The sequence below is a fragment of the Rhododendron vialii genome, chromosome 6a (assembly GCF_030253575.1).
Source record: "Rhododendron vialii isolate Sample 1 chromosome 6a, ASM3025357v1".
NCBI lineage: Eukaryota > Viridiplantae > Streptophyta > Magnoliopsida > Ericales > Ericaceae > Rhododendron > Rhododendron vialii.
The window spans coordinates 29,983,849-30,008,159 of NC_080562.1; the positions used below are offsets into that span (position 1 = coordinate 29,983,849).

Consider the following 24,311-nt stretch of genomic DNA (forward strand, 5'->3'; position numbering starts at 1 on the left):
ACTGTCCTCTTGGAGTTCTGAAACAAAAATGACGAGTTGAATTTTGTTCACCCTTCACTTAAGAGGGTAAACATTACCATCATTCCTATTGGTTGAAATGGTGTGAATCTCAGTACAAAGTGATGTCATACTTACCAAAAAGTGTATTGCATGGTAAACATGACATCACTTTGTGATGGGATCTATATCATTTCAACCAATAAGAAAGAGGATAATGTGAACAAAATTGCACTAAAAATGACTCGGTAAAATAGGATTTTGGGCTCTTGACTAGCTATATTGCTATTCATTGGTGTACAGTAAGGTCCAACTATAGGGCCTCAACAAGTTTTACCAAACAATCATTCTACCATCACATTCATTCACACACCTACGCTCACAACAAGAATGGAGCCTACACACACTACACATTCAGTGTGTATGGCCCCATTCTTATTATGAATATAAATGTGTGAATGAATGTAGTGTTAGAATTTTCTTTTACCAAAACTTTTATTAATAGTACAATTCAATTCATGAGCTGCAACCCATGCACAATAGCAGTTGTCAATCCAGCGTGGGATTGCGGTGTCGTCAATTGATAGTCCTAGTGCTTCTTTGCGTGCATCAGGCAGAAGGCTTTTATCCTACCGAGGCCATCTTCGAGAGATGATGGCTCAATAGCGAATGTAATCCGGAGCCAGTTCTTCGGGTCCCGTTCTGCAACGGAAAAAAAAATTTTATTTTTTAAGAAGGTAATTTCAAATTCAAAAAGGGCTTATTAAAATTTAAAAATATACAATATGAATCTTATTTGAAAGATCTTTATACGATAAAAAAATTAAAAATTTATTTTTTATTTATATTATTTTTAAATTTAAAAAGATGAAATAAACTACTTTTTTAAAAAAGTTTCTTAAACGAGGCCTCAGTCCAACAACTACCCCTGCAGGGCCTGCACAAAAGATGTTGCAAAAGGTCAATTGCAAATCAAGTAAATGATGAAACAAATTAATGACAACCAGACACGTATGATGACTAATCTTGACTATATACCCTAAATGGCAGCTTAGAACAAGTTTATCAGATAAACTAAAATAGTCTTTTTAGCTATTTTTGCTGCTCAAAATGAGAAAAAATCTCTTGCACCAGCTTCTGTAAACAAGTCGGTAAAATTCCTCCATCTACGGTTCTTCTCTACAAGTACCGAAGGACTGTTCACTACGAAACCCTTTTTTAATTAGTTTTTTTCTACGAAACCCTTAGGTTTTTAGAGAGAGCGGAACGAGGTCTTAGAGCAATTTTATCAATTGAGGTTTTTACCTAAAAAGCTATTTTACCTGAGCAAAACCTCCAAATGAGTATTACACCAGATTAGGTAAAGGCTTAGGTAAAATCCATCTATGAAACGATTCAGGCAATTTCTGATCAAGTTGTGGTTATGTCATGGGCATTTCCAACAAAAGATACCCAGTCAGTGGGTGACCGGTATTTTCAAAATCATGTTCGAATTGACAAAAAGCAGATCTCAGATTTTAGAAACAAAAATAGACCTGGAAAAGATTCTTCCAAAACTCTAACGGTAAAAATGAAAAGACAAAAGATCTCAACAGTAAACAAAATTGCCAAAATACACGTGAAACTATATCAGGGTTCGTCAAAAAGCCAAACTTAATGATATAAGAAATTTGATTGATGGTCCATTTCTATCCTTACCTGGCAAAACAATCACAGATTCCTCTTTAGCAAGCTTGACGTAGAACTCCATATCATCATTAATTCCTTCCAACAATGACAAATCTAACTTGACCTGCAGTCAATCAGACCCTGCACTTTAGATGGTCTTCAACCCCTTCAGTTTTAAATAAAAGGAAAAGTTTCCAATTGTTCATATGCTAACCATTGCATGGACAAGTATCTCAAAGTGACTTTTTGCTAAAAAGTTGGTTATTTCTCAAAATATTTTGGTAAAAGTAAAAAAAAATATTACTTTTCCGATTTCTCTCGTTGAGACGAATCAATAACCCACAAAAGTTTGGCGCAAAACTAACAAATGCGGAAAAAAATTCAAATAAGGACAAAATTTTCAGATCTATAAATTTAAGTTAAGTTCATAATAACGCACCAACTACCTTATTTCAGCAGTGTGACTATATAACTCTACAGCAGTTCTTTTTCAGATTACAATCTAGACTAGGTATGCTAGTATATTTGTGTTATCATCATAGCTATAACTCAAATGTCCTGTCTATCTCCTGATTGCCAAATGTAAGATTGGACTATTTGATTTCGCAAGGCTTCAATCGGAATCGATCCCAGGTCAAAATAATCTTTGTACAGATACGAAAAGACAAGTGCTACAAGAAGTATAGCACTGTTTACGATTACATTAAATAAGCAGCATCTCAAAATGCATATACCTGAATGAAGGTTGCAGGGCCAGAGGTAACAGCAAGAAAACCCTTAAGAGAATCAACAATCTGAGACAACAAGTTAAACATTAGAACTTCAAATAAAAGCAGTGTAATAATTCTTTTGAGACAGACTCGCAGAAAATTCATAGCATCCAGTAAACATTACTATTAAAGTAATCACTATGTGGTATCCCTATTTTGAAGATTTTACACATATCGCACAATCTTCGTCTAAGCTTTTGCCCCCAACCCCTCCCCCCACCCAAAAAAAAAAAACTACAAAAAGATGAAATGTAATATCTTGTCAATGGCAGTAATTAGGGATAGACAATATGCCTCGTTAAATAAATCCAGTTCATTGCAGTCTCATTATTAATGAGATTTCCCCGCCCCCCCCCCCCCCCCTTTTCCTCGTTTTTCTAATGTAGCAAGTAAATGAGTCTATATATTATCACTCTCTGTAGTCTGCATACCTGTTTCAGTTACAGCTGTGCAGGGAAGGATTTGAAACTACTGAGATTATCAGTTTTAATTTTCGTTACGATAGTACCAAGTTAAACTGTCAGCTTGGACCTTTAAGTGTTAGTTCTCTTTTTTTTTTTTGACCGGCCCTTTTAAGTGTTAAGTTGGATGCAAGGAGGACTATGGGAAGCAGTGGATTTGTTCAACTTCCCCACAAAAACGGAATTGGACAAACTAAGGATTTTCTGTCCAAACTATGTAGAAACTAATTGTTGTAACATAAGGATAAACAAAACAAAATTGTGGAGAGAGGGGAAACATGAAACCCCATATTTATGAAGGATGCCATTGGGATCACTTGTCACTATCCAACCTAGTCGCCAGCTAGGAACAGTCCATCTCTTTGATATAGAGCCAATTGTAATAACAGGGACAATTGATGCAAACACTCCCATAGGCACAAACTAGGTGTTCCCAAAAGCTAGATGGCCATAAACTTCATCCGCAATCACTAGTATCCCAAGTTTCCTTGCAGTCTCCGCAATCTAAAAAAATACTCACACCAATGATGACTAACTTCAAAACCAAAACAAACACTAGTTACATTCTTGATGCCAGGAAATAAACAAGATATAATTCACCTTTTGTAAATGCTCATATGCAAAAACATTCCCACAAGGATTGCCCAGATTGACTATAACCATAGCAACGGTTTTTTTTCATTTACAAGAGATTGTAAACCGTCAAGATCAACCTCCCAACCCTTCTCTGGAAGAGGAACAAAGTGGCGGACTTCAAGATGGCTCAGTGTAGCATGAGATTGATACAACGGATACCCTGGTTTAGGAAGTAATATATTGGCACCATGGCGTGCAAAGACTGGCAATAAGATTTTGATTGCTTGCTTAGCACCAACAGTGAGATAAACATCATATGGTGCTAAGTAGTATGGAAGATCACGAGAGAGAGATTCTGCAATTGACACTAAGCATTAATTTAAGTTCACATATAACAGGTAAATCGAGAGAACTAAATGATGGCATCTCAACAGAAGGGGGGCGGGGTGCCTAAACTTAAGAATGCGATTAAGAGGAGTGCAGGGGCACAGCGTCAGCAAGAGCCTTACCCTGTGTCAGTGTACTTCATAGTTATAGTTAACTAGCATTCCATGTCAAAAGATTTTATGCTGGAGAAAGGAAGATGAATTTATTCATTCCGTATCTAGCATAGTTGCTAAGTAAATAACTATTTTGAGGGATAGCTGGTCGAACTTAGAGTCGTCTAATAGAATCGCAAAAGAAGAGAAAAGACTAATTAGCATCTTGTAACACATTAGCCAGCATGGCCATCAATGTTGAGTAGAACGACATGGGCTTCACAAGGCTCTCCTCCAGTTTCAAAAAATAGATAGAAGAGAGGAATTGTGAAGGAAACAAATGAATATGAATGTCAAGGAAAAAATCGATAACTATCACCATTGCTCTCCTCTTTGAGCTATCCAAACAACAATCTGTGACTCTGTGTTGTGAGGTGTCTTGTATTTTAATGGACGCTCAGTTATAAAGTAACTGTATAATGGCCTTATACTCAGGCAGGGGGCTTAGGCTAGGCCTATAGCCCAGCCCAAAGTATCGGAGACTCATATATTGAATTCTTTTAGAAGCGTTTCCGTAACACAGAGAGCAGAATAAAGAGGTTGAGGAGAGTTGAGCTTGTATAGTGGGTGTTCTTTTAGTTATCTTTATTAATGGATAATAGGGATCTAACGTTTATGTGGATAATAATGTCAAGGTTGTAGTTACCTTCTAAGTTTTTCAATCCAAGATCTCAGGATATTATTGCTTTCATAATATCTTAGAATTAGTAAGAGCATCCCTTACTGTCTTTTTTTTTTTTTTTCCTCACTGAAATCCAAATTTGAGTTGAAACTTCATTAAACCAAGTCCACTCCTTAACTGAAACCTATAGCAAATTGAGTTATACACAAATCAAGGGAGTCTCAAATTTTGTACTCATATTTTACACAACTAATTTTTCCCTCCCAAGTGTACAACTACGCCATGAAGGAAGCTTTTATTCAAGAGAAAATCTTCTTTACGGTTGTTCTGTAAAGAAGAAGTTACAGAGCCCAACCGTCCAAAGTGTTTTTGAACGATCCAGATGTTAATGAAACTTTTCCGGAGAAGAGTTAACCGGTCATAATTGAAAACAAATCTCAGCCATTAATTGCGCAAATAGATGACTGAGATTGCGGCATTGCGCCGCTCCGTGAACAACCTCCGAGAAAAAGACTCTCTCTTTATTCAAACTAACGTTGGTATATAGGTTTGTCCATTGGGGTGCTTCAAATCTTTTGCCCAAACTTTTACTCAAATTTGAGTCAATTTCGAGTACAAGTATGGGTGAAGGGCCGGAGATGCTCTCAACTAGTATTATACATTTGTCGTCAACTTGATAAGCCCTCGATAGTGTAAATAAATGGGCTTATAGATCCCTATTTTGTCACTCTCGCGTGCGTAACTTGCTTTAATTAGATGATATTGCGCGGAGTTGGTGTTTTTGGCCCTTACAGGTTAAAAGTGGAAAATAAGGCATTTTGAACGCCAAGGAAAACAACCCGGGATCATCCAAAGAACCAAGACCATGTGGCACCCCGCCACCAAGTCCCAAGGAGCTTTTAAAGAAGTGTCGAAGAGTGTTCGGGATGTCAAAGTGGTCGTTAGAGGAAGAAAACAATTTGGAAGTTTTCTGCCAGCGATGTACCGGTACTGCGAATCTGTGGTACCTGTACACCTCGGACAGATTTGGTCCAAAATGCTAAGAAACAAGACCTGTACCGATACCGGGGTTTCATGGTACCGGTACAACCTGGGAAAAATCTGTGTTTTTGTACCCGACTGCACTTTGACTTGGGGGTATTTTGGACCTTTGTAACCCGACTTTGAGGGCCTATAAGTACTTTCTAACCTCATTTTAGTAGGTTATCCTTCAATTTCACTTCTCTCTCTACCTCCCTCCTCTCCTTAGCTCTCACTCTCTCTTCAAAGGAGGTTGATTTCTAGGGTTTGGAGGCTTGTGTTCTTCATTAAAGTTGTAAGTTAACTCAAGATCTTTCTTAATCTAGTTTTTATTTTCGTTTTTGTGAATGTTTTCGTATCTCTCCTCATTTCCCTTCATGTTTACACCCACTAAGGGTGAGTAGTGTTCAAGGCTTGGTCATGGGGTAATTTCTACCCCATGATTTAGGTAGTTTAATGGCTTCTCTCATTTCTTGTGCTTAATGTGGTTTATGAATGGATTAAGTTCATTTTAATGTAACAAAACCTAGGGTTGTTAACCTCTTTGATTATGTGTAGGCAAGGACTTGATCTCTTGCCACATATAATGCTTGAAGCTATGTCACTCTTTGTGTTTGCCAAAATGCCTCAAAGAACTTGTTAAGCTCTAATCTTTGGTCTAAACCTAGAGATGTTAACTTCTTTGATTGGGTGTAGACAAGTCTCTTGGCATACCCAATGCTTGGAACCATGGCTCTCTTTGTGTTCGATAAAATGCCTAAACGAGTTTTCATCCATTTCCAAACCCCGTTGTATGAGTTAAACTTGATTTTCATAGTTAAATCTTCCGAGTGAGATCGAATGACTTCGACTCACACTTGAGTTATCAAAGAGAAGAATTAAACGGCCTAAGTTATGGGCGGAATGAACCCTTAGACCTTGCCGCTTTAATTTCTAGTCAAACTTCATTTTTCATTAAAATTAGGAGGTAGAGAGAAATTCCGATCCATCACTCAAAAGTTGGCCGTCTCAACGCCAAATCTAAAGGTTGGCGGTCCTAACGCTAAAAACCCTTTCGTAAAGCAAACCTTCCGGCCTAGCTCCATTGGCTCCCTGTGGATTCGACCTCGGACTTCCGAGTTTATTATGCTACAACCGACCTAGCCCTACGCTTGGGGCATTCTTATTGCCACACACTTTAAGGTCGCAAGCACAACTAGAGCCTGAATAACTAGCCCCAAGAGTCAGTCCAGTTGGTTGGTGGATTTGCTCTCAACACAATTTGATCACGCTCGATTCTTGGGGTGCAAGAAAGTAATTTCTTGCGAATTTCCTGGTCCCTGCGTGGATCCGTCTGAACAAGGGAGGAAATGTGCGCGTAAACTGGCTCAGACATCCCAAAAAAAAGAAAAGAAAGAACAACATAACCATACTATACTGCAAACCACGAATCCACTTGTACACAACAGAGAAAATAAATTTTGATGCGTATGCAAAATTTTACCTCCTGGCTGGAAGAATACCGCCATTTGGGGCGTAGGAATTGAATCGAGCAGATCTGACGGCTTCAACGACGGCGTCTTCGGCTACGGGAGTGGTCCGAAAGCACGGAGACGCCGAGGGGTCGCCGCGGGCGAGGGGAATAACCGGCCTGTTATCAGATTCGTTGAGATTCTTCATCAGGGTGAAGACGACGCCTTTAATGGTGAACGCCAATGCTTTGCCCAGCTCCTCTTTTCCCTTGAATCGCCATTCCGTCGGTTGTTCTTCCTCTTCTATTTTCAGTTCTTTCTTTATTTTCAAGCTTAAATAGTTTTCTGTGGGGTTTTCCTTCAAATGAATCCAAATCATAGAGGGAGAAGAGGATAAAATGGGTCCACCTCCTGGAAAAAAAATTTCAGTGCCGGGAGGGTGACAGGAGAGAGAGAGTTTCAATCCGAGCCGTCTAAAAGTGTATTGAACGACTCGGATATGCCAAACGAGTACCACATAGATATATCCACCCTGCACCTAAAAATTTCTCCTCCTGCTCCTCTGTAACTTGGACACAGTCACACAGGATCCATCCAGCATTGAACAAAACTAAAAAATGGGGAGGCTCCTGTCCAATTTGGAGTCCAGTTTCGGCCCATCCCGGCCTATAACAATGATCCGGATCGTTCATTTTGTAGAACTCGTTGAGTTTGTCATTTACATTAAAAAAAATTAGCTTGATCGAACGTAATGAGCAATGGTCTGTTGCATATTACCAACCCCGGATCATAAGATACAAATTCAACATAATGTTTTGGTATGCTGCAAATATTTTTAGCACACAAAAGTAAACACGAACATGAGACAACGTTCTTCCTCACAACGTTATTTTACCAACTTAAAATCCATTACAAGGTTACAAGAAAGAAATTGGAACAAACACATAATTATGACAACTTAAAATGAAATGCAAGACAACGGCACGCGTTGATCATCACACACACCATTCCTGTGAATTCCTCACCTGTAAACTGGAGAGATAAAGCAGAATTCCTCAATTACTGAAGAGGGGCTATCACCTTATTGCTTTTTTGCATGCCTTCGGCTGAAATCTTTTATCCTCCCAAGACCTTCTTCAAGAGATGATGGCTTAACAGCGAATGCTATGCGAAGCCAATTCTTTAGTCCAACCACCACCCCTGCAAAGAAAAAGGATGTTTCAAAGGAGAAGTTAGTGATTTCAATGCATTCAAAAATTAACAAGAAATCTTTGAGTCAAGAGGCTAAAGAAATATGGTTAGATTGTTTGCTCTTACCTGGTATAACCGTGACAGACTCGCAATACTACTGATACCACATATCCAGAATCAATTTCACATTGCATTCATCGAGCGTAATTTCCTTTACTAGTCATCTGAATAAAACGTGAAACTACTGGCAGAAATGTCTGGTAAACTAACCAATATATTCGCTACGTACAGACAATTCAACATTGCATACTACATTAGAGGAGAATCACAAGCATTGCTTCAGTACTGAGTTGATATGAGCTATATATCAAAAGCTCTAGTGCATAAGAATATTGTAACTAGAAACTTCTTCTTCATAGTAGTAGTAATATTTAGTCAGTGGAAAATTCCCTGCTTGATTCTTCTCCCTAATTATCTGGCGAATGCACCACCACATCAGAGGCCAATTTAGATCGAAGAGTATTTGTTACTTGTGATTAAACTTTCCTATTTAGCATACACATGTTACTTAGAGAAAACGCGATGAAATACAAACCTGAATAAAGGTTACTGGGTCAAGAGGAAATATTGAGAAAACCCTTAATGAAATCAACAATCTGTAAACGAGAAAACCACGACATTAGTTTCTTGTGAATCACCAATAATGTTCAAATGGCTATATGAAATCTAAATTGAAAGATTAGTCGGAATCAATAATATATTCATGTGGCCTAATGTAGCTAGAAGAACCGCACAACTAGAAAGCTGTGATTATAATTTTGCAAGAACGTATGATGCTCAACATATTTCCCAATCATTCAAAAGCAACACCCCTACCACGACAATTGCATGTGTTCCCTGCTTTAAATGCCAAAAAAACAAAGATCCATAATCCAGTTTTCTTGAAGCAATTTTTTCATCTTAAGGGTCCCTGAAGGAGCTTGGAATCATTCCCTTCAACTTGCAATTTTTGCATCTCCGGATTGTGTTTTTTGGAGATGACAGAGACATATATATTATAAATAAAAAGACCAATCTTTATAAGTTCATGTCAGTGTGCCTTTTTTTCTAAAGAGAAAATTTCTGTTATATCCCTTCAACTTTAAGCGAAAATTCAATTTAGTCCTTCACTTTTTAATTTGAACAAATAAATACTTTCATTTTCGATTTCATTCCAATGTCATCCCATACTTGGATGGCGTTATTTTTTGGACGGAAAATTCCCCTTTTTTCTGGCACGTGAGCTAATGGGAGGGGTATATTTGCCCATTCCCTCTTCCCTTCAAGGTAAAAGAAAAAAAACACTGCTGAAAAAATTGAAAACATATTTGGAAGGAGAACAGAGAGAGAGAGAGAGGCCATGAGAGAAAGAGAGAGGAGGAGGGTGATTGGCGACCGCCGCCGTCTCCGCCACTAGAAACGTCACCAAGGAAGGGAAGCTTCGACTCCAGCCGTCTCTTCCAACGCCAGCAAGCTCTACTCCACCTGGGTTTGACAAATCTCCTTGCCTCTAACTTTTCCCTAGCTCCACCAAAGGCCGACTTGTCCCTCCTCCTACAGAGTTCGAGCAGCATTCTACTGGTCCACCACCTCACAACAGCCCTTCTCCATCTCTGATTTATACCACCCAACTCCATCTTCTCCCTCTATTTTTTGGCCTATCAATTTGTCAAACCCTTGCAATTTGGGTATCGATCAATAATTGGGGGCAATTCTTACAAAATTAGGGATTTGGGATTTAAGAGTTCTCATCATTTTTTCTTGTCGTGCAATTAGAACCAATGTCAATGTTTTGCTTTTTCAAAATCTAATTTCTTTTACACCATCTGACTCATCCACTTCAGTTTAGAATTGAGTTTGGTAACATTGGGTCATATACACAGTTTCTTCTCTAGTCTTTGTGGTTAATTTATTAGAAATAGGATTAAAAAAAGTTAAAGATCAAGTTTGCCTTGGTAGAACTATTTGCTCGACTGGGTCGGTAGTGGGTATAAGTTTTTAGTCGTGGACGATGGGAAGTGAGTGATTTCATGCGTAGGTATAGATTTTTGGCCACCGGTGATTGGAGAGGGTGGTTGCAGCAGTGGGCGCGGATCCTCCTTCAGCGAAACCAACATAAATAAAACAATGATGTCAAACAACTCTTCACAGGAACAAACAAAACTGGACGATGGAATTTGGTGGTGTGGAGTACAATACTGGTATGGGTATTGGTGGTAATGCAAAATCGGTTGAAAGGTTGGAGCTTTTGGCAGAAGAGGTGGGTGGCCCAAATATGGACGGAGGAGAGGGATACCAGGGAGGGAGTAGAGAGACTTGGGTTTTGAGGGAGGTGTGGAATGACAAATTTACCCTTGAAAACGGTCACGTGCTGGGCACATGACAATTTTCCATCCAAAAAACTAACGCCATCCAAGTATGGGATGACATTGGAAAGAAATCAAAAATAGAAGTATTTATTTGTCCAAATTAAAAGGTGAAGGACCAAAATGAATTTTTGCTGAAAGTCGAAGGGATATAAAAGAAATTTTCCCATTTATAAACAAAGGATTCCTTTCTTTTTTTTTTCTTTTTTCTTTTGTTGAAATCAAGGGGCAGAGGGGTAGTTTGAGATTTCGCAAGCAGCAGTACTAGAAGAGTCTTGTTCAAAATTTTGAAGTTCTCTATGTGCTTTTCTTTTCCAATTGCGTGGATTTCATCTTTTTATCTTTATGACAATGAAAATTTTCTTGTCCTATGGCTTTCTAGGGGAGACTCAAAGTAATGACTATTGCACAACAAACATGCATATATATATATATATATATATATATATATATATATATATATATATAGAGAGAGAGAGAGAGAGAGAGAGAGAGAGAGAGAGAGAGAGAGAGAGACCCATGTTTTTTGAGAAGAGTACCCCATGTTTTTTGAGAATCCCATTGGGATCATTCGTGACAAGCCAACCAAGTCGCCAACCAAGAGCAGCCCACCTCTTTGAGATTCTCTGTGGCAGATAACAGCGTTTATTGGGTAATGAGCGAAATTGTTGGAAACTTTGAGTAGTACCGGTGGGAAGCATGGTAATGTAGTGCCCCACTTTATTCGTACATCCTAAGGAAGAGGGAGAAGTGGTTTTTTGAGGATGTGAGTAATTCTAGAATAAGTAGCTTCTTGGAGAGTTTAATGATTATCCCGGAGGTCTTGCCTAAAGTTGTGGGAGCTTGATAGTTTACAAATAGAAAGATGATCTCATAGGACGCAGTCACGCAGATAATTCTGCACGCTAGTTGCCTATAAATGTATGGTCTTTACTCAAGATTGGTTTTTTGAGGATGTGAGTAATTATGCACGCTAGTTAAAAACATTTTGCATTGCATATGCCCCGTTCCGTTTAGGTTCTTATTTTTTAAGTAGTTATTTTCCACTTTACAAGACAGGTCATTCTCTCACAATACATTACCTTTAATTCAAAAAAAATAAGCACTTATCTGTCTCGTAAAGCGGAAAATAAGTACTTAAATGATAAGAACCTTAGCGGAATGAGGCCTAAATTCAATGCAAAATGCTTACATACACTTAAAAGGATTTGCGTGGTTTTTATTTCTGATTCTTTCTTCTCAAACTAATGCTTTTGGTAGCCAAAATTGTTGTCCTAGTTGAAGCCGCATTGTCTTCTAAAAAATGACGAGATTATGTTTGTGGTATTCTCTTGTGGAGTTTATGGGAATGATGGTGAAAAAAGGGAAGTTGCGATCGTGTTCCTTGCTAAGGAAATTTAATGTCAAAAAAGTTGGGAGATGTGCAACTCCAATTCTCAAAGGATTGGAGAATCCTCCAAGATCCAACCGTAACGACAGGCAAAATAGATCCAAACATGGGTTATTCCCAAAAGTAAGATGATCATACACTTCATCAGCAATAACTAATATCCCAAGCTTTTTTGCCGTCTCAGCGATCTAAGAAGTCAAACGACCAATCACTAGTGATCGATAGATACGCAGGGGCACGTGGGATCAAGTGCCCCCACTCAAATTTTAAAAAGTACTATGTTAATACTCTAATGCATTTAGCATAATTACATAAGTGTCCGACTATATTCAATATCCCAAGCTTTTTTGCAATTTCAAACGACAAAATCACCAACATGGTATGCTAAACCATCAAATTGGCAGATTATGCACTTCTGACTCCACAAAACTCAAAAACACACACCTTCTTCAAATGTTGGTACGTGAAGACATTCCCGCAAGGGTTGCCAGGGTTAATAACGACCATAGCGACGGTATTCTCATCCGTGAGAGACACAATTGCATCAAGGTCTACGTCCCAACCCTTCTTCGGGAGAAGATCAAAGTGGCGGACTTCAAGATGGCTATATGCAGCAGGGGCTTCGTAGAATGGGAAGCCTGGTCTTGGAAACAGAATGTTGGCCTTGGGTCGAGCGAGAGCCATTAAGATAACTTCAATTGCTTGTGTAGTTGTGTGCAAAGTTGTCAATCCCGTACCGGCCAGCGTACCGTTTTCACTATTGGAATGGTACGTACCGGCATCGGTCTGTATCTCGGTACCGTTCCGAATTTGCCGCAATTTTTTTTATTTATATTCAATATATGTTACCTAATTGCAAAGTTTGAAGTATAAACATAAATAAAATTTAAGCAAGACTTCCAAACAATAAACCAACAGATTTCATTCATTGAACTACTCATTTATTGACTAATTCATATGCAAACAAAGTTCTCAAAACAGCTGGTTCAAAAATAAAAAAAGGTCCTCAACACAGTTGATATATTACTCGTAGACTCACTGGATCATTTCTCTCCGTCACATCTTACTCCAATACTCCCTGCCTCACTGTGTTGTTTCTCAGGTTAGCCACACAAGCACTGAAGCACTCGTTAGGCACTCACGTGAAAAAAAACACAGTGTAAATTTGTACCGCCGGAACACCGGAAAATGTCCGAAACACACCGATATTGTCTGGTACATCCGGTATTTGGCGGAACAGTCCGATATTTCAAGCAGTACGGATCTCAAGTCTTTGCGTTCCTTTTGAGCTCCGATACGGTACGTACCGGCCGGGAACGGATTTCACAACTTTGGTTGTGTGCCTCCAAGAGTCAGATAAATATCATCCGGTGATAATTTGTACGGAAGATCTTTCGAAAGGTGGTCTGCTGTTGCCCTATTTAAAATGAAAATGTAAGAACGACACATGATCCGGGGATGCTGCTGAGCAGTTCCCTATAGAGCGGGTGCAAAGCAGCCGGATTGGTCATTCGAATATGAGCACATAAAAATCGCATATAAATTTGAACCGTTGATTACTCGGTTAAGATTCCGACTGTCGATTGTCGAGATGAACAGTTTAATCGACCACTTTGCACCGCAGCATATGGAACAAAGCAAATGGAAAGCAATGACACAAACAACACAAATAATTGCCTGGTGTGGTGTGCCCACCCTCTAAGATTAATAAAACGGATATGTGCCATCAATTTAACGATATTAATTAGTGATGTCAAAAGAGATTTTTTTTTTTTCATCCCAACAGTAACCAAAGACAATCTTAGCCCTCCAATTTTGCATTTTCACTTACTAATATTGAAATAGACGACAACGGCCTCTCAGAGAAGCCATATATAATAGAATAAATTAATCAGAAACATACAAACTAATGACTAGACAAATGCTCCTATAACATATTCATATATATTACTTATATATAAATTATTAAATATGTTCATATAAAATTACTGCCCACCACATGATCGACCTGGATCATAAAGAAAGTAGAAACCCATAAAAGAATATAAAAGAAAAAAAAAAAAGAAACACACAAAGTAATGACTAGACATGATCATGAAGAAAACCATAATAGAATTAATTAATAGATAAGAAACATACAAAATAAAGACTAGACATATACTCCTACAATATATAGTATCTTAATGTGAAAATATGGGCACGAATCCCGCTTGATGATTTGAGTCGTTATAGGGCTCGTCAAATAGTACATCCAAAAAAAAAAAAATTATTGATTAGATACACGTTAACTTCTAATTTTTCATCATCTCTTGCAAAAAGATAATTAGGCCCAATGATGGACTGAAAGGCGGATGAGCCCATACGTTCGCCTTACCTACGCTTCAAATTTTTACTAGAATTATAGGAGTAATAGTTCTTATCTAAAAAAATGTTATTTTATATAAGTTTGCCCGCTCAACATTGTTTCGAATAATCAAACACTCACCCAACCAAGAGTTTTGGAAAATCAAGATTAGTTTTGTCAATAGTTTTTTAGGAGTACCATTTTACTTTTTAAAATGGGAAAATTCTAAAATCAGCCCAATGGGCTGACAATAATTAGTGTGTGAATGTGTATTAAAGAGTGCAAAAAGTACACAGAATTACGTGTTTTTTTTGTTTTTTAGTGCACTTATCGTCAGCCTACTGGGCTGACAATAGCAAGACCGTTTAAAATGATAGACGGATGCACAATTATAGATGGCGACATCTTAGTTATATATTATATAAATAGGTTGATCGCACACATAAAGTATATAGGAGTAGTAATCTTTGTGGTAGTATTTGCACAATTCACATTAGCAAAAATTCATTTCACCGTTTGTATGTTATAATTTACAATAAATAAAACGTTGAAATTCTACGTCCGTCCTAGCGTCTTTGATTAGGCCCTTCACTTTTCTCTCCCGAAAAAAGTGCTTCAATTAAGCTATTGCATGTACCCAATAAACTTGAATTTTGGTGTGGACGTTCTACTCAACAAGTACTATTGCATGAAAAAACTCGTATCACTGGTAAGAATTCGGTCATATGATTGTTCCGTGTCAACAATTCTGATAGAATCAATTCGACGTGAGCGTTCTACTCAACAAGTACTATTGCATGAAAAAACTCGAATCACTGGTAAGAATTCGGTCATATGATTGTCCCGTGTCAACAATTCTGATAGAATCAATTCGACGCATGTTGATCCACTATTGAATGATTTCGGACACAACTGTACTTAATCCATTGCACTACCCTTTGAAAAAGCGCTCTGTTTTCTCTCTACTCTCTTTCTATAAACTTTTCCACCTCCCCTTCCCTCCTCCAGCCAGCCACTCTCCTCCACCACGTACATCTTCTCCTCTTTACTCTCTCCCCTGTCACATTCCTCCCCCGATCTAGATCCTCCATCCATAGTCCCCATCACTTGCGATTAGAGCTGCAAACGAGGCGAGCCGAGCTTTACGGTGTTTAAGCTTATTTATTAAGTTTTTAAAGAACACGAGCTCGAGCTCAGTGAAAACTTAACGAATCAAGCTCAAGCCGAGCAGGCCTTGGCTTGACTCGAGCTCGAGCTTGTTCACGAGTATTAACGAACCAACGAAAAATGTATATATATCCTCACATAGGCCTACTACAACCAAAAATATTTTGATTGTAAAGGTATATATCTTTCATTTTCCTATGGAGCGGGGGTGTATTGATGTGCGTGTGCTCTCGTTTTTCTTGGTTGACTAGAAAGTGAAAACGGAAAAAACAAATTATGAAATAACAATAAAAATTCTAAACTTAAGTATATATACCCCGGCTCGCGAGCCGAGCTTATCTTAGCTCAAGCTCAGCTCGTTTACAAAACGAGCTGAAAAAATCGGCTCGAGCTCGTTCGTTTAACTTCCTAGCCGAGCTTGAACGAGCCACTAAGGAGCCGAGCTATGAACCGCTCGCGAACGACTCGGTTCGTTTGCAGCCCTACTCGCGACCCACCTTCTCCTCTTCTTTCACTGTTGCTCTAGATCTAGACCCTTCCTCCTTCATTTTCCCCTCTTGAAACCCTCCTCCCCTTATCCACCACCTCCTCGTCTTCAACTCCGTACCCTTCTCCATGTGTGGAACTTTTTCTAATGTACTTGGTGAGTGTCTACCCAACCCATATGAATAACCCAAATGTTAAGATCTTTTTATCCAACAGATGGTTTCACAATTTGGGCGTTTGTAGCCTTTGGACAATTTTTTGTTCCATATGAACATGAGAATGTCTATCTTCAAAAAAAAAAAAAAAAACCACAGAAAATCTAAGCACACAGATAAATAAGGTACGTATTCTACACAGTTTTTTGTGAGGCCCACCTCGGATCCCACACAAATGATCCAAGTCGTTCATTAAATATTTTTGAAGGGTCATCGCAAAAAATTAGCTCAATCCGATATTTATAGATACTCAATCCAATTATCTAACTATTCATATATTATCCGGAAATCAAAATAAAAAGTTAGATGATTGAATCGAGTATCTATAAGTATCAGATTAAACTAATTTTTTTGCTAGCGCAAATGAACGACTCGAATCATTTATATGGGATCCAAAATAGACCCTACGAAAAATCTATGTAGAATATATGTACCTATTTAAAATGTGTGGGCAGCAGCGTTGGTTCGGAAAATGTGATCCTAGATTTTTCCAATCTTGAATCGGATCCACAGCACAGAAGGGTATACAAGATTGGGCCTGCGTACTGGACATCTACGGCGTAATAAGATGATGACTCAAGTGACTACTGGTACGGGAGTGTCCTAAAAGACGCGTAACTGCGCAAAAGAAGGACGTGTGTCCCATTCGGAGTGGTGGGTCGTCAAGCAGCTGTCGGCCCGAAATTGTGAGGAACCACGAAGTCCCGCTTTCTTCAAAAAAGTGGCCTAAGCCTAGAGAGAGAAAGAGAGAGAGAGAGAGAGAGCGGGCGAAGCAATAGGTAGTAGCAGGAGGAAGGATAGGATAGGATAGGAAAAATTAGGTAGTCGGTGCACCTTTGTGGTGGTTTTGAATTGGTCGTCCATCCTCACTTTCCCTAAATGCCCCTTCCTCCAAAGTCCAAACCTACGCGTCTTCTTCACACTCCAATCCTATCATATAAATTCTCATTTGTTTTTGAAATTTTTTTCTTTCTTCTTTCGGAAATAAGTTTTCGTTGGATTGGACTCGAGTTTTAAAATATACTCTAGCAAGTTCAATTCCAAAGTCATATTTTTTTTTTTTTGAAAAACTCAACGGGAGTGTTTAGCGTATTAACATTAAATTTACTGGAGTGATTTTCACACTCCTTTTTTGATAAGTGAACTTGATTTTTTTTTGTTTTTATTCATGTGAAGTCACAACATTGCCCTTTAAAGATCTCACTTTGTGGCATATTTAAAGACAATATTGTAATTTTACATAGCTAAAACGACAAAAGAGGGAGTGCGGTTATAAAAAAAAAGAAGAAAAAAGAGTGTGATAATCACTTTCCTAAACTTATATATTGATATTGAACACATCATCAAAATGCGGTTTATAAAAAAAAAAATTGCGATAATCGCTCTCCTAAACTAATATATTGATATTGGACACATCATCAAAATGCGGTTTATATTTTTTTTTAAGAAGAAATTAATTACAACTTACGTAAGAAATTTTTACTCTATGATAATCATTTTAAGATTGTTCATAAGTAAAAATGTAAGACAATTCAACCATAGCCTTAACCATTTTACTTTAATTAGAAAACAAGTTAATACTACTCCAATATCAGTTTTGCTATTTGAATTGAAATGCATTTTTGAATAGTTACATATTCTTTACTTTGCGAAGTACTAATAGAATAAAAGAAGAAATTTCTTCAGACTCCATTCTCAGGCTTCTCAAAACAAACAATTAATTGAATAATTAAATACTAGTAATTAGACAAAATAGAGGGGATGGTACTTAGGCTCCGTTCCAGAAATCTTTTTAAAAAATAAGCAGTTTATTTCATATTTTCAAACTCAAAAATAATATAAATGAAAAATAATTTTTTAATTTTTTTTGCACCGTATTAAAAATCTTGATGAGATTTATTAAATAAGATCCATATTAGCAGAAAATTTATTTATATAAACACATTATTTTTAAGTTTGAAATTACATTTTTAAAAATAAATACTTAATTTACGTTCCGAAACGGAGCTTTAGTCCATATGTTATCTAGTGCTCCATAAGAGAGTGATGAATACGCTCCGAAGAAGAGCGTGGGAAAATTAGCTTGAACAACGGCCGTCTTGAGGGAAAGCCGGCACAACTATATTGGGCCGCTTGTCTCGAACCTCCCGTGTGCCACGTACCCCCTCCATTATTAAACAAAACAAGTGCCACCTGCTCCTGTCTCTCTCCTCTCTCTCTCTCTCTCTCTCTCTACCCCCGTGGCCCCGGGCGGCGCTTCCCCTCTCACCAGTCAATCCCCTCGTTGACTGCGCCCCCACACCCCCCGGGGCCCCACTCCTCTCTCTCTCCTTTTAAAAATAAAAAATTACTCAGAGTAAGAATACAATTTTAAAATGGAACTCTATACAATCGTATTTAGAATCGTTTGATATATTTAATTTGGAACACAATTAATTGCGAAATTATGTTTTAAAGTTGTGTTCATTACATTTATTCTGAACACAGTTATGTCTAAAATTATATTTTAAAATTGCGTTGTTACGTTGCTTGTTTCTAAAATCCCCCACCTCTCCCCTTTATAAATAGACTTGCCTCTCCCCACACCAAATCCACAACACCATCTCACACGCATATCCATATCTCGATAAAACTCTCTCGTATTTTTAAAATGGCTGCGAAGGGGAAGACCGGCGGCGTTAAGGGAGGCAACGGGAAGCCCAACGGCGTCAACAAGGAGGACATTGCGCATTACAGGGGGGTGAGGAGGAGGCCGTGGGGCCGGTACGCGGCGGAGATCCGGGACCCCACGAAGAAGAGCCGCGTGTGGCTGGGCACCTTCGACACCGCGGAGGCGGCCGCCAGGGCTTACGACGCCGCCGCCGTCGAGTTCCGCGGACCCAAGGCCAAGACTAATTTCCCGTACCCCTCGGAACCCCTTGCCCCCGACAACCACAGCCCCAGCCAGAGCAGCACCGTGGAGTCGTCCAGCCACGGCGGGGCATCCCACGCGCCGGTCGAGCTCGACCTCACGCGCCGCTTCGGTTGCGGCGGAGGAGGTGGGGGTTCAAGTGGTGGCGTATCTGTCGCTGGGTATCCGGTTTTTTACAACCCGGCGGCGGCGGCGGGGGTTGGGATGGCGGTCGTGCCCCAGGCGCATCACGCGTTGTACTTTGACGCGCTGATGCGGTCGGGGATGGTGGGCAGGGGAATATCGTACCACCACCACCGTGTCGCCGCCGAGTTGGAGGGCGGAGTCGGAGGGGGAGCGCAGAGTGAGTCGGACTCGTCCTCTGTTGTCGACTGTAACCCGCGCGAGGGCAATCGCGGAGGTGTTTTAGATCTTGATCTTAATTTTCCCCCACCGATGGAAGCTTGACCACTGATAACATATCAACGTAGATATATATATATATACATATAAGGCTAATAAACATTATTATAGGTTGGCTTATATGTAACATGTTTATTTGTTTTTCTTTTTGCAACTTATTAAGGGATTAAGTTGTTAAGTACTCCTTGTTAGTCCTTAATTGAATGGGTTAACTTTAACTGTAATCGCTCTCACTTTGCTATTGTTTTTTGTTGTAATAATTTCAAAAGCATTCGTTGACCATTATTGGTACTATTTATTTCAGGATTTCGTGAGAGATTTTTCCCAGTAAGTCTAGGTACGCATCCACAAGTCACTTCTTTCTCATATATGTGTGGGGTTCATTTTATAATTAAATGTGTGGATCGGACACATGTGAGAATGAGTGGTTGGAGGAGTGATCAGTCGAATGTACGCAACGTTGCTCGATTTTTCCTACGGTCTGAGATTTGCTACAAAATCTTGGCTGTGAAAAAATTTGAGGTAATAGAGAGAAGGAAGGGGGGCGGATCCGGTCACGTCTACAATTTCGTTCAGAATAAAACTGGTCGGAAGAAATTTAACCGGATCTTACCCCAGAAGGAAGACCATGATCAAAAAGAGAGAGAGAGAGAGAGAGAGAAGGAAGACCCACATCGGAAATGACCGCTTGAAATACAGTAAAACACTGTGGACCACGCAATCCTGTGACCCTTGTGGGTGCATTAAGGTGATGGAACGCGAGTTGCCCAGGGAAGAGGGCAAGTGGTTGCCGGTTCGATTGCCCCGCTCAACGCAAGCCGTGCAGCCCACGCGAAGGACAGCTTCGTCGTGGCTGCTAAGAGGGCCCAGTTCGACGGGGGACAGCACCTGCTGTCCAGGCTAAGCGGGGCTCGCTCTAATCTTATCTCGATGGTCAGAAATGTTCATTTCGTAGAACTCGTCAAGCAGAGCAACCTGCTGTCCTTCTTAAGCGGGGTCCGCTCCAATCTCGTTTCGATGATCAGAAACATTCATTTCGTAGAGCTCGTCAAGTAAAGCAATTTTTCAAAAAATAAACTCAATTTTAAGTAATGACTAGTGTCAGCTGACCTGCTTAATCCATAACCTAAAACACTTGACTCTGTAGCTCATAAATTTAACCTCAAGTTATATAATAGCTGGTCGGATTCAATTACATATCATTTCACCTTACTATTATTTCCTGATGTGAGATTTACTTGACTCATAAGGTTAACCTTAGTTTAATTTCATTCTCTTTTTGGTCAGCTTGAATGTTTTTTTTTTTTTTTTTTTTATCCTCAAAAACTACCCATAGGGCTACACAGAAAGCATCAGCTTGAAAAATAAATGAGTACAAGAAAAGACAGGGCGCATAGCCACCCAATTCAAAGGTGGAAAACCCACCCCCTTCCACCTCTTTTTTATTTTTTTTGTCATTCGTTAATCCTAATATACTCTATTAGAGAACTTGGAAAGAGGATGAGTGCTTACGGGAATCGAACTCTGCCCATGTGGATGATAGTATAACGGAGGCACCAACTGCACTCCACTCCACTTGCGTAGAACCCCAACTTGTCAATCTAGATTTTGCACGACTTATTTTGCCAAAGAATAGACGAAACCATGTCTTCGGCTACTAATTACCAAACCATCTGAGAACATCTATAGCTTTTGTCATTGAATAGAACAAAAAACATCGGAGCAAGATTCGCAATTACTCAATAAATAAAAAAAGCATGTTGCGAAACCCGGGATTACAACTTAAGCATGGGGATAACTCCCACATTGCCAAGAAGGGAAAACACTAATCACTATATTAACTCCAAGCAATTAACAACTAATCGCCGGGCTTAACAACGCAAGCCTGTGACCCAAGTGGGGGCATTACGGTGATGGGACGTGGGCTCGGCCCAAAGAGCAGGGCCTGATGTTGCTAAATACCGGCCTGCCCTATCCAAGCAGGGAGTTGGGTCACGGAGCCTAGGCGAAGGCCCGGGTTTCGTGGGCCTTAGAGTAGAGGGCAGCGCGTTAGGCTGGTTTCACAGAGCAGCGAACACCTCTCGCTCTTGGCGGTGGAAGGTTAACGGGCCGGTGCAACTATGGCCCAATAAACGCTCTGATTGGTTGAACCCTATCGGACCATCACCTTTTTGTTATTTTTAGTTTACTTTGTCCCTATTCTCTCGGCCAATTTTAATTTTTTCCAATGTGTGTTTGGAACATTAGGCACAATATATGGGAAATTAAAGAAATTACGTTTGCGTCATAAGAGCAATATTGTTAAGTTATAGGTTTCGAAAGAACTAAAAAGAGTATGAAAAGAGAAAATCAGACATCAAGGTAAATACAAGCCGAACGAACCAAGCAGGTGGTTGATCAACTTTAATATGAAAATTTAAGGAGGTTCAATATGGCCCAATAAACGCTCTGATTGGTTGAACCCTAAAACGAGGGCAGAATGGAAAATTTATTAAATTTTGGACATTGAATTCCGCAAAGGAACATAAATTAGTTTATAAGACTTAGGGCGTATAAAACTGACATATGTTTTCTTAAAATGATTGTATTATTTCAATTTTCAATATTAGGTTTGGTTTACAAATATACAAGTGAAAATATTGAAGGGTAGGTTTGGATTAAAAAGTAATGAGTGATTTATTTTTTTGTCTTTATTCAAAAAAATTTGCATTTGTTAGTTTTGCGTCGTACTTTTTCGATTTCTATCGTCGAGACGAATCAATAAGTCACAAAAGTTTGACGCAAAACTAACTTATTGAATAAAGACAAAAAAATAAAATAAAATACTCCTTACTTTTTAATCCAAACCAACCCTAAGCTTATTTTGAGCTATTTATGTTAACGCCCTTTTTTTAATTTGATTAACATTCTTTTCATATCTTTCGAGTTCCAGTAGTTGAGACGGAAAAAAAAATATGGATAATCACAAATCTAATCTCCGCAATGAAAAATTCCGAAGCCTAATGGAAAAACTTATAAGGGCATCAAACTTCTGGCTTCATCCTATGAGTAATGTACCAATTAGCTATGTACTGAAGATATGTTTGTACACTATGTTTTTAAGTCTCTATGATATGTCTTGGAGATTGGGTTTCTCGAAGAAAATCAAAATAAAGAGGAATAACAAACTGGAAAAAGTTGAAATTTATTTGCATTTCCTTTTTTTTTTTTTGTTTTTTTGAGAATAGACCATCACATAGTATATCCTTAAAGGCCAAGCGGCACTTACAAGGAATCCAACCAAAGTTACAGAAATCAAAAAATATGTGCATCCCAACCAACAGATACACAAATTACAGCAAAGGGCTACCTAATTTCTTCCATCAAGGCACAACACTCACTGCACAAGTCAAATTGACACTTTGTGAATGCCATTAAAACTAGCCAACGACCAAAAATAGGCACCCAAGGGATCACAGATTCTAATCAATGCATAAACTTAAATAAGCCGTGGATTCCTAAACGACAGCAGCAACACAGCAAGAGGATACAACTCAAATCCCGTGGACAAAATCCACTAAGCACGTCGGCCAAAGTAGACACTCTAACGGCCCTATCTTCATTCTTTTTTAGAGCATCTCCAATGGAGTAGTTTTTCTTCAAATTAGTAATTATTTTTCCAATTGCTGTATGCTTTTGCTTCTTTTTTCTGGGAGGACGTTTGTCGGCGTAGGTGCCAACCTCGTTTCTTAATTAGCACAATTTATTTTGCCAAAGATTTGACAAAACAGTTTTTTGGCAATTGATTTGACCAAAAAACATTAGAGATTGGCAATTAATTAGTACACTCACAAAAAGTCAAAAACAGCAAAATCTGGATTACAGCTTAAGCATGGAGATAAGTCCCACATCGCCAAAGAGGAAAGCTGCTAATCACTAGATTAACTCCAAGCAATTAACAACTAATCGCCGGGCTTAGCAACGCAAGCCTGTGACCCAAGTGGGGGCATTACGGTGATGGGACGCGAGTTCGGCTCCAAAGAGCCGGGCCCGATGTTGCTAATTGCTAGCCCGCCCTCTCCAAGCAGGGAGTTGGGCCATGTAAGCCAGGGCGAAGGCCTGGATTTCGTGGGCCTTAGAGTAGAGGGCAACGCGTCAGGCTGGTTTCACAGAGCAGCGAATACCTCTCGCTCTTGGTGGTGGAAGGATTGTGGGCCAGCGCAACTACGGCCCAATAAATGCTCTAATTGGTTGAACTCTATCGGACCGTCACCTTTTAATTATTTCTAGAAACTTTTTTCCTATTCTCTCTTCCAATTTTTATTTTCCTTCAATTTTCCATTATGCACACACAATGTTCAGCATCACCTAAAGTATATTTTCTTTCAGAGTTTTTTGTATGGGAAATTAAAGAAAAACCTATTTACGTCGGAAGAACAATATTGTGAAATTGTAGGTGAAGCTTTCAAAAGAAAAAAGAGAGAGTATAAAATGAGAAAATCAGACATCGAGGTAAAGGAGGTCAAGACTAGGGATAATAAACGAGCCGAACAAACCAAGCAGGTGGTTGTTCAAGTTTATTTTGAAAATTTAAGGAGGTTCAAAAATATGTTTCAAGACTAACTTGTTTATGAGATAAATTGATTTCAAATGGTCTTTAATAAATCAAACACGAGCGATTTTGACAATATTCACACACCTAAAAATGCTCTTTGGG

General features: G+C 39.0%; 1 protein-coding gene and 2 pseudogenes across 1 annotated transcript; 1 reads left to right on the top strand and 2 right to left on the bottom strand.

The window, feature by feature from the left end:
• Window positions 1–508: 508 nt before the first annotated feature.
• Window positions 509–7,538, bottom strand: LOC131328617 (probable aminotransferase TAT2; annotated as a pseudogene).
• A 647-nt stretch (window positions 7,539–8,185) lies between these two features.
• Window positions 8,186–16,218, bottom strand: LOC131328618 (probable aminotransferase TAT2; annotated as a pseudogene).
• Window positions 16,219–18,844: 2,626 nt separating this feature from the next.
• On the top strand, window positions 18,845–19,897 carry LOC131329873 (ethylene-responsive transcription factor 4). The gene has a single exon (XM_058363285.1). It carries the CDS (start codon window positions 18,953–18,955, stop codon window positions 19,658–19,660), a length of 708 nt encoding a protein of 235 aa, XP_058219268.1. The 5' UTR covers window positions 18,845–18,952; the 3' UTR covers window positions 19,661–19,897.
• Window positions 19,898–24,311: the final 4,414 nt, after the last annotated feature.

Excerpts from the sequence above, each read along its gene's own strand:
- LOC131329873 (XM_058363285.1), top strand. The coding sequence starts at position 18,953 with ATGGCTGCGAAGGGGAAGACCGGCGGCGTTAAGGGAGGCAACGGGAAG.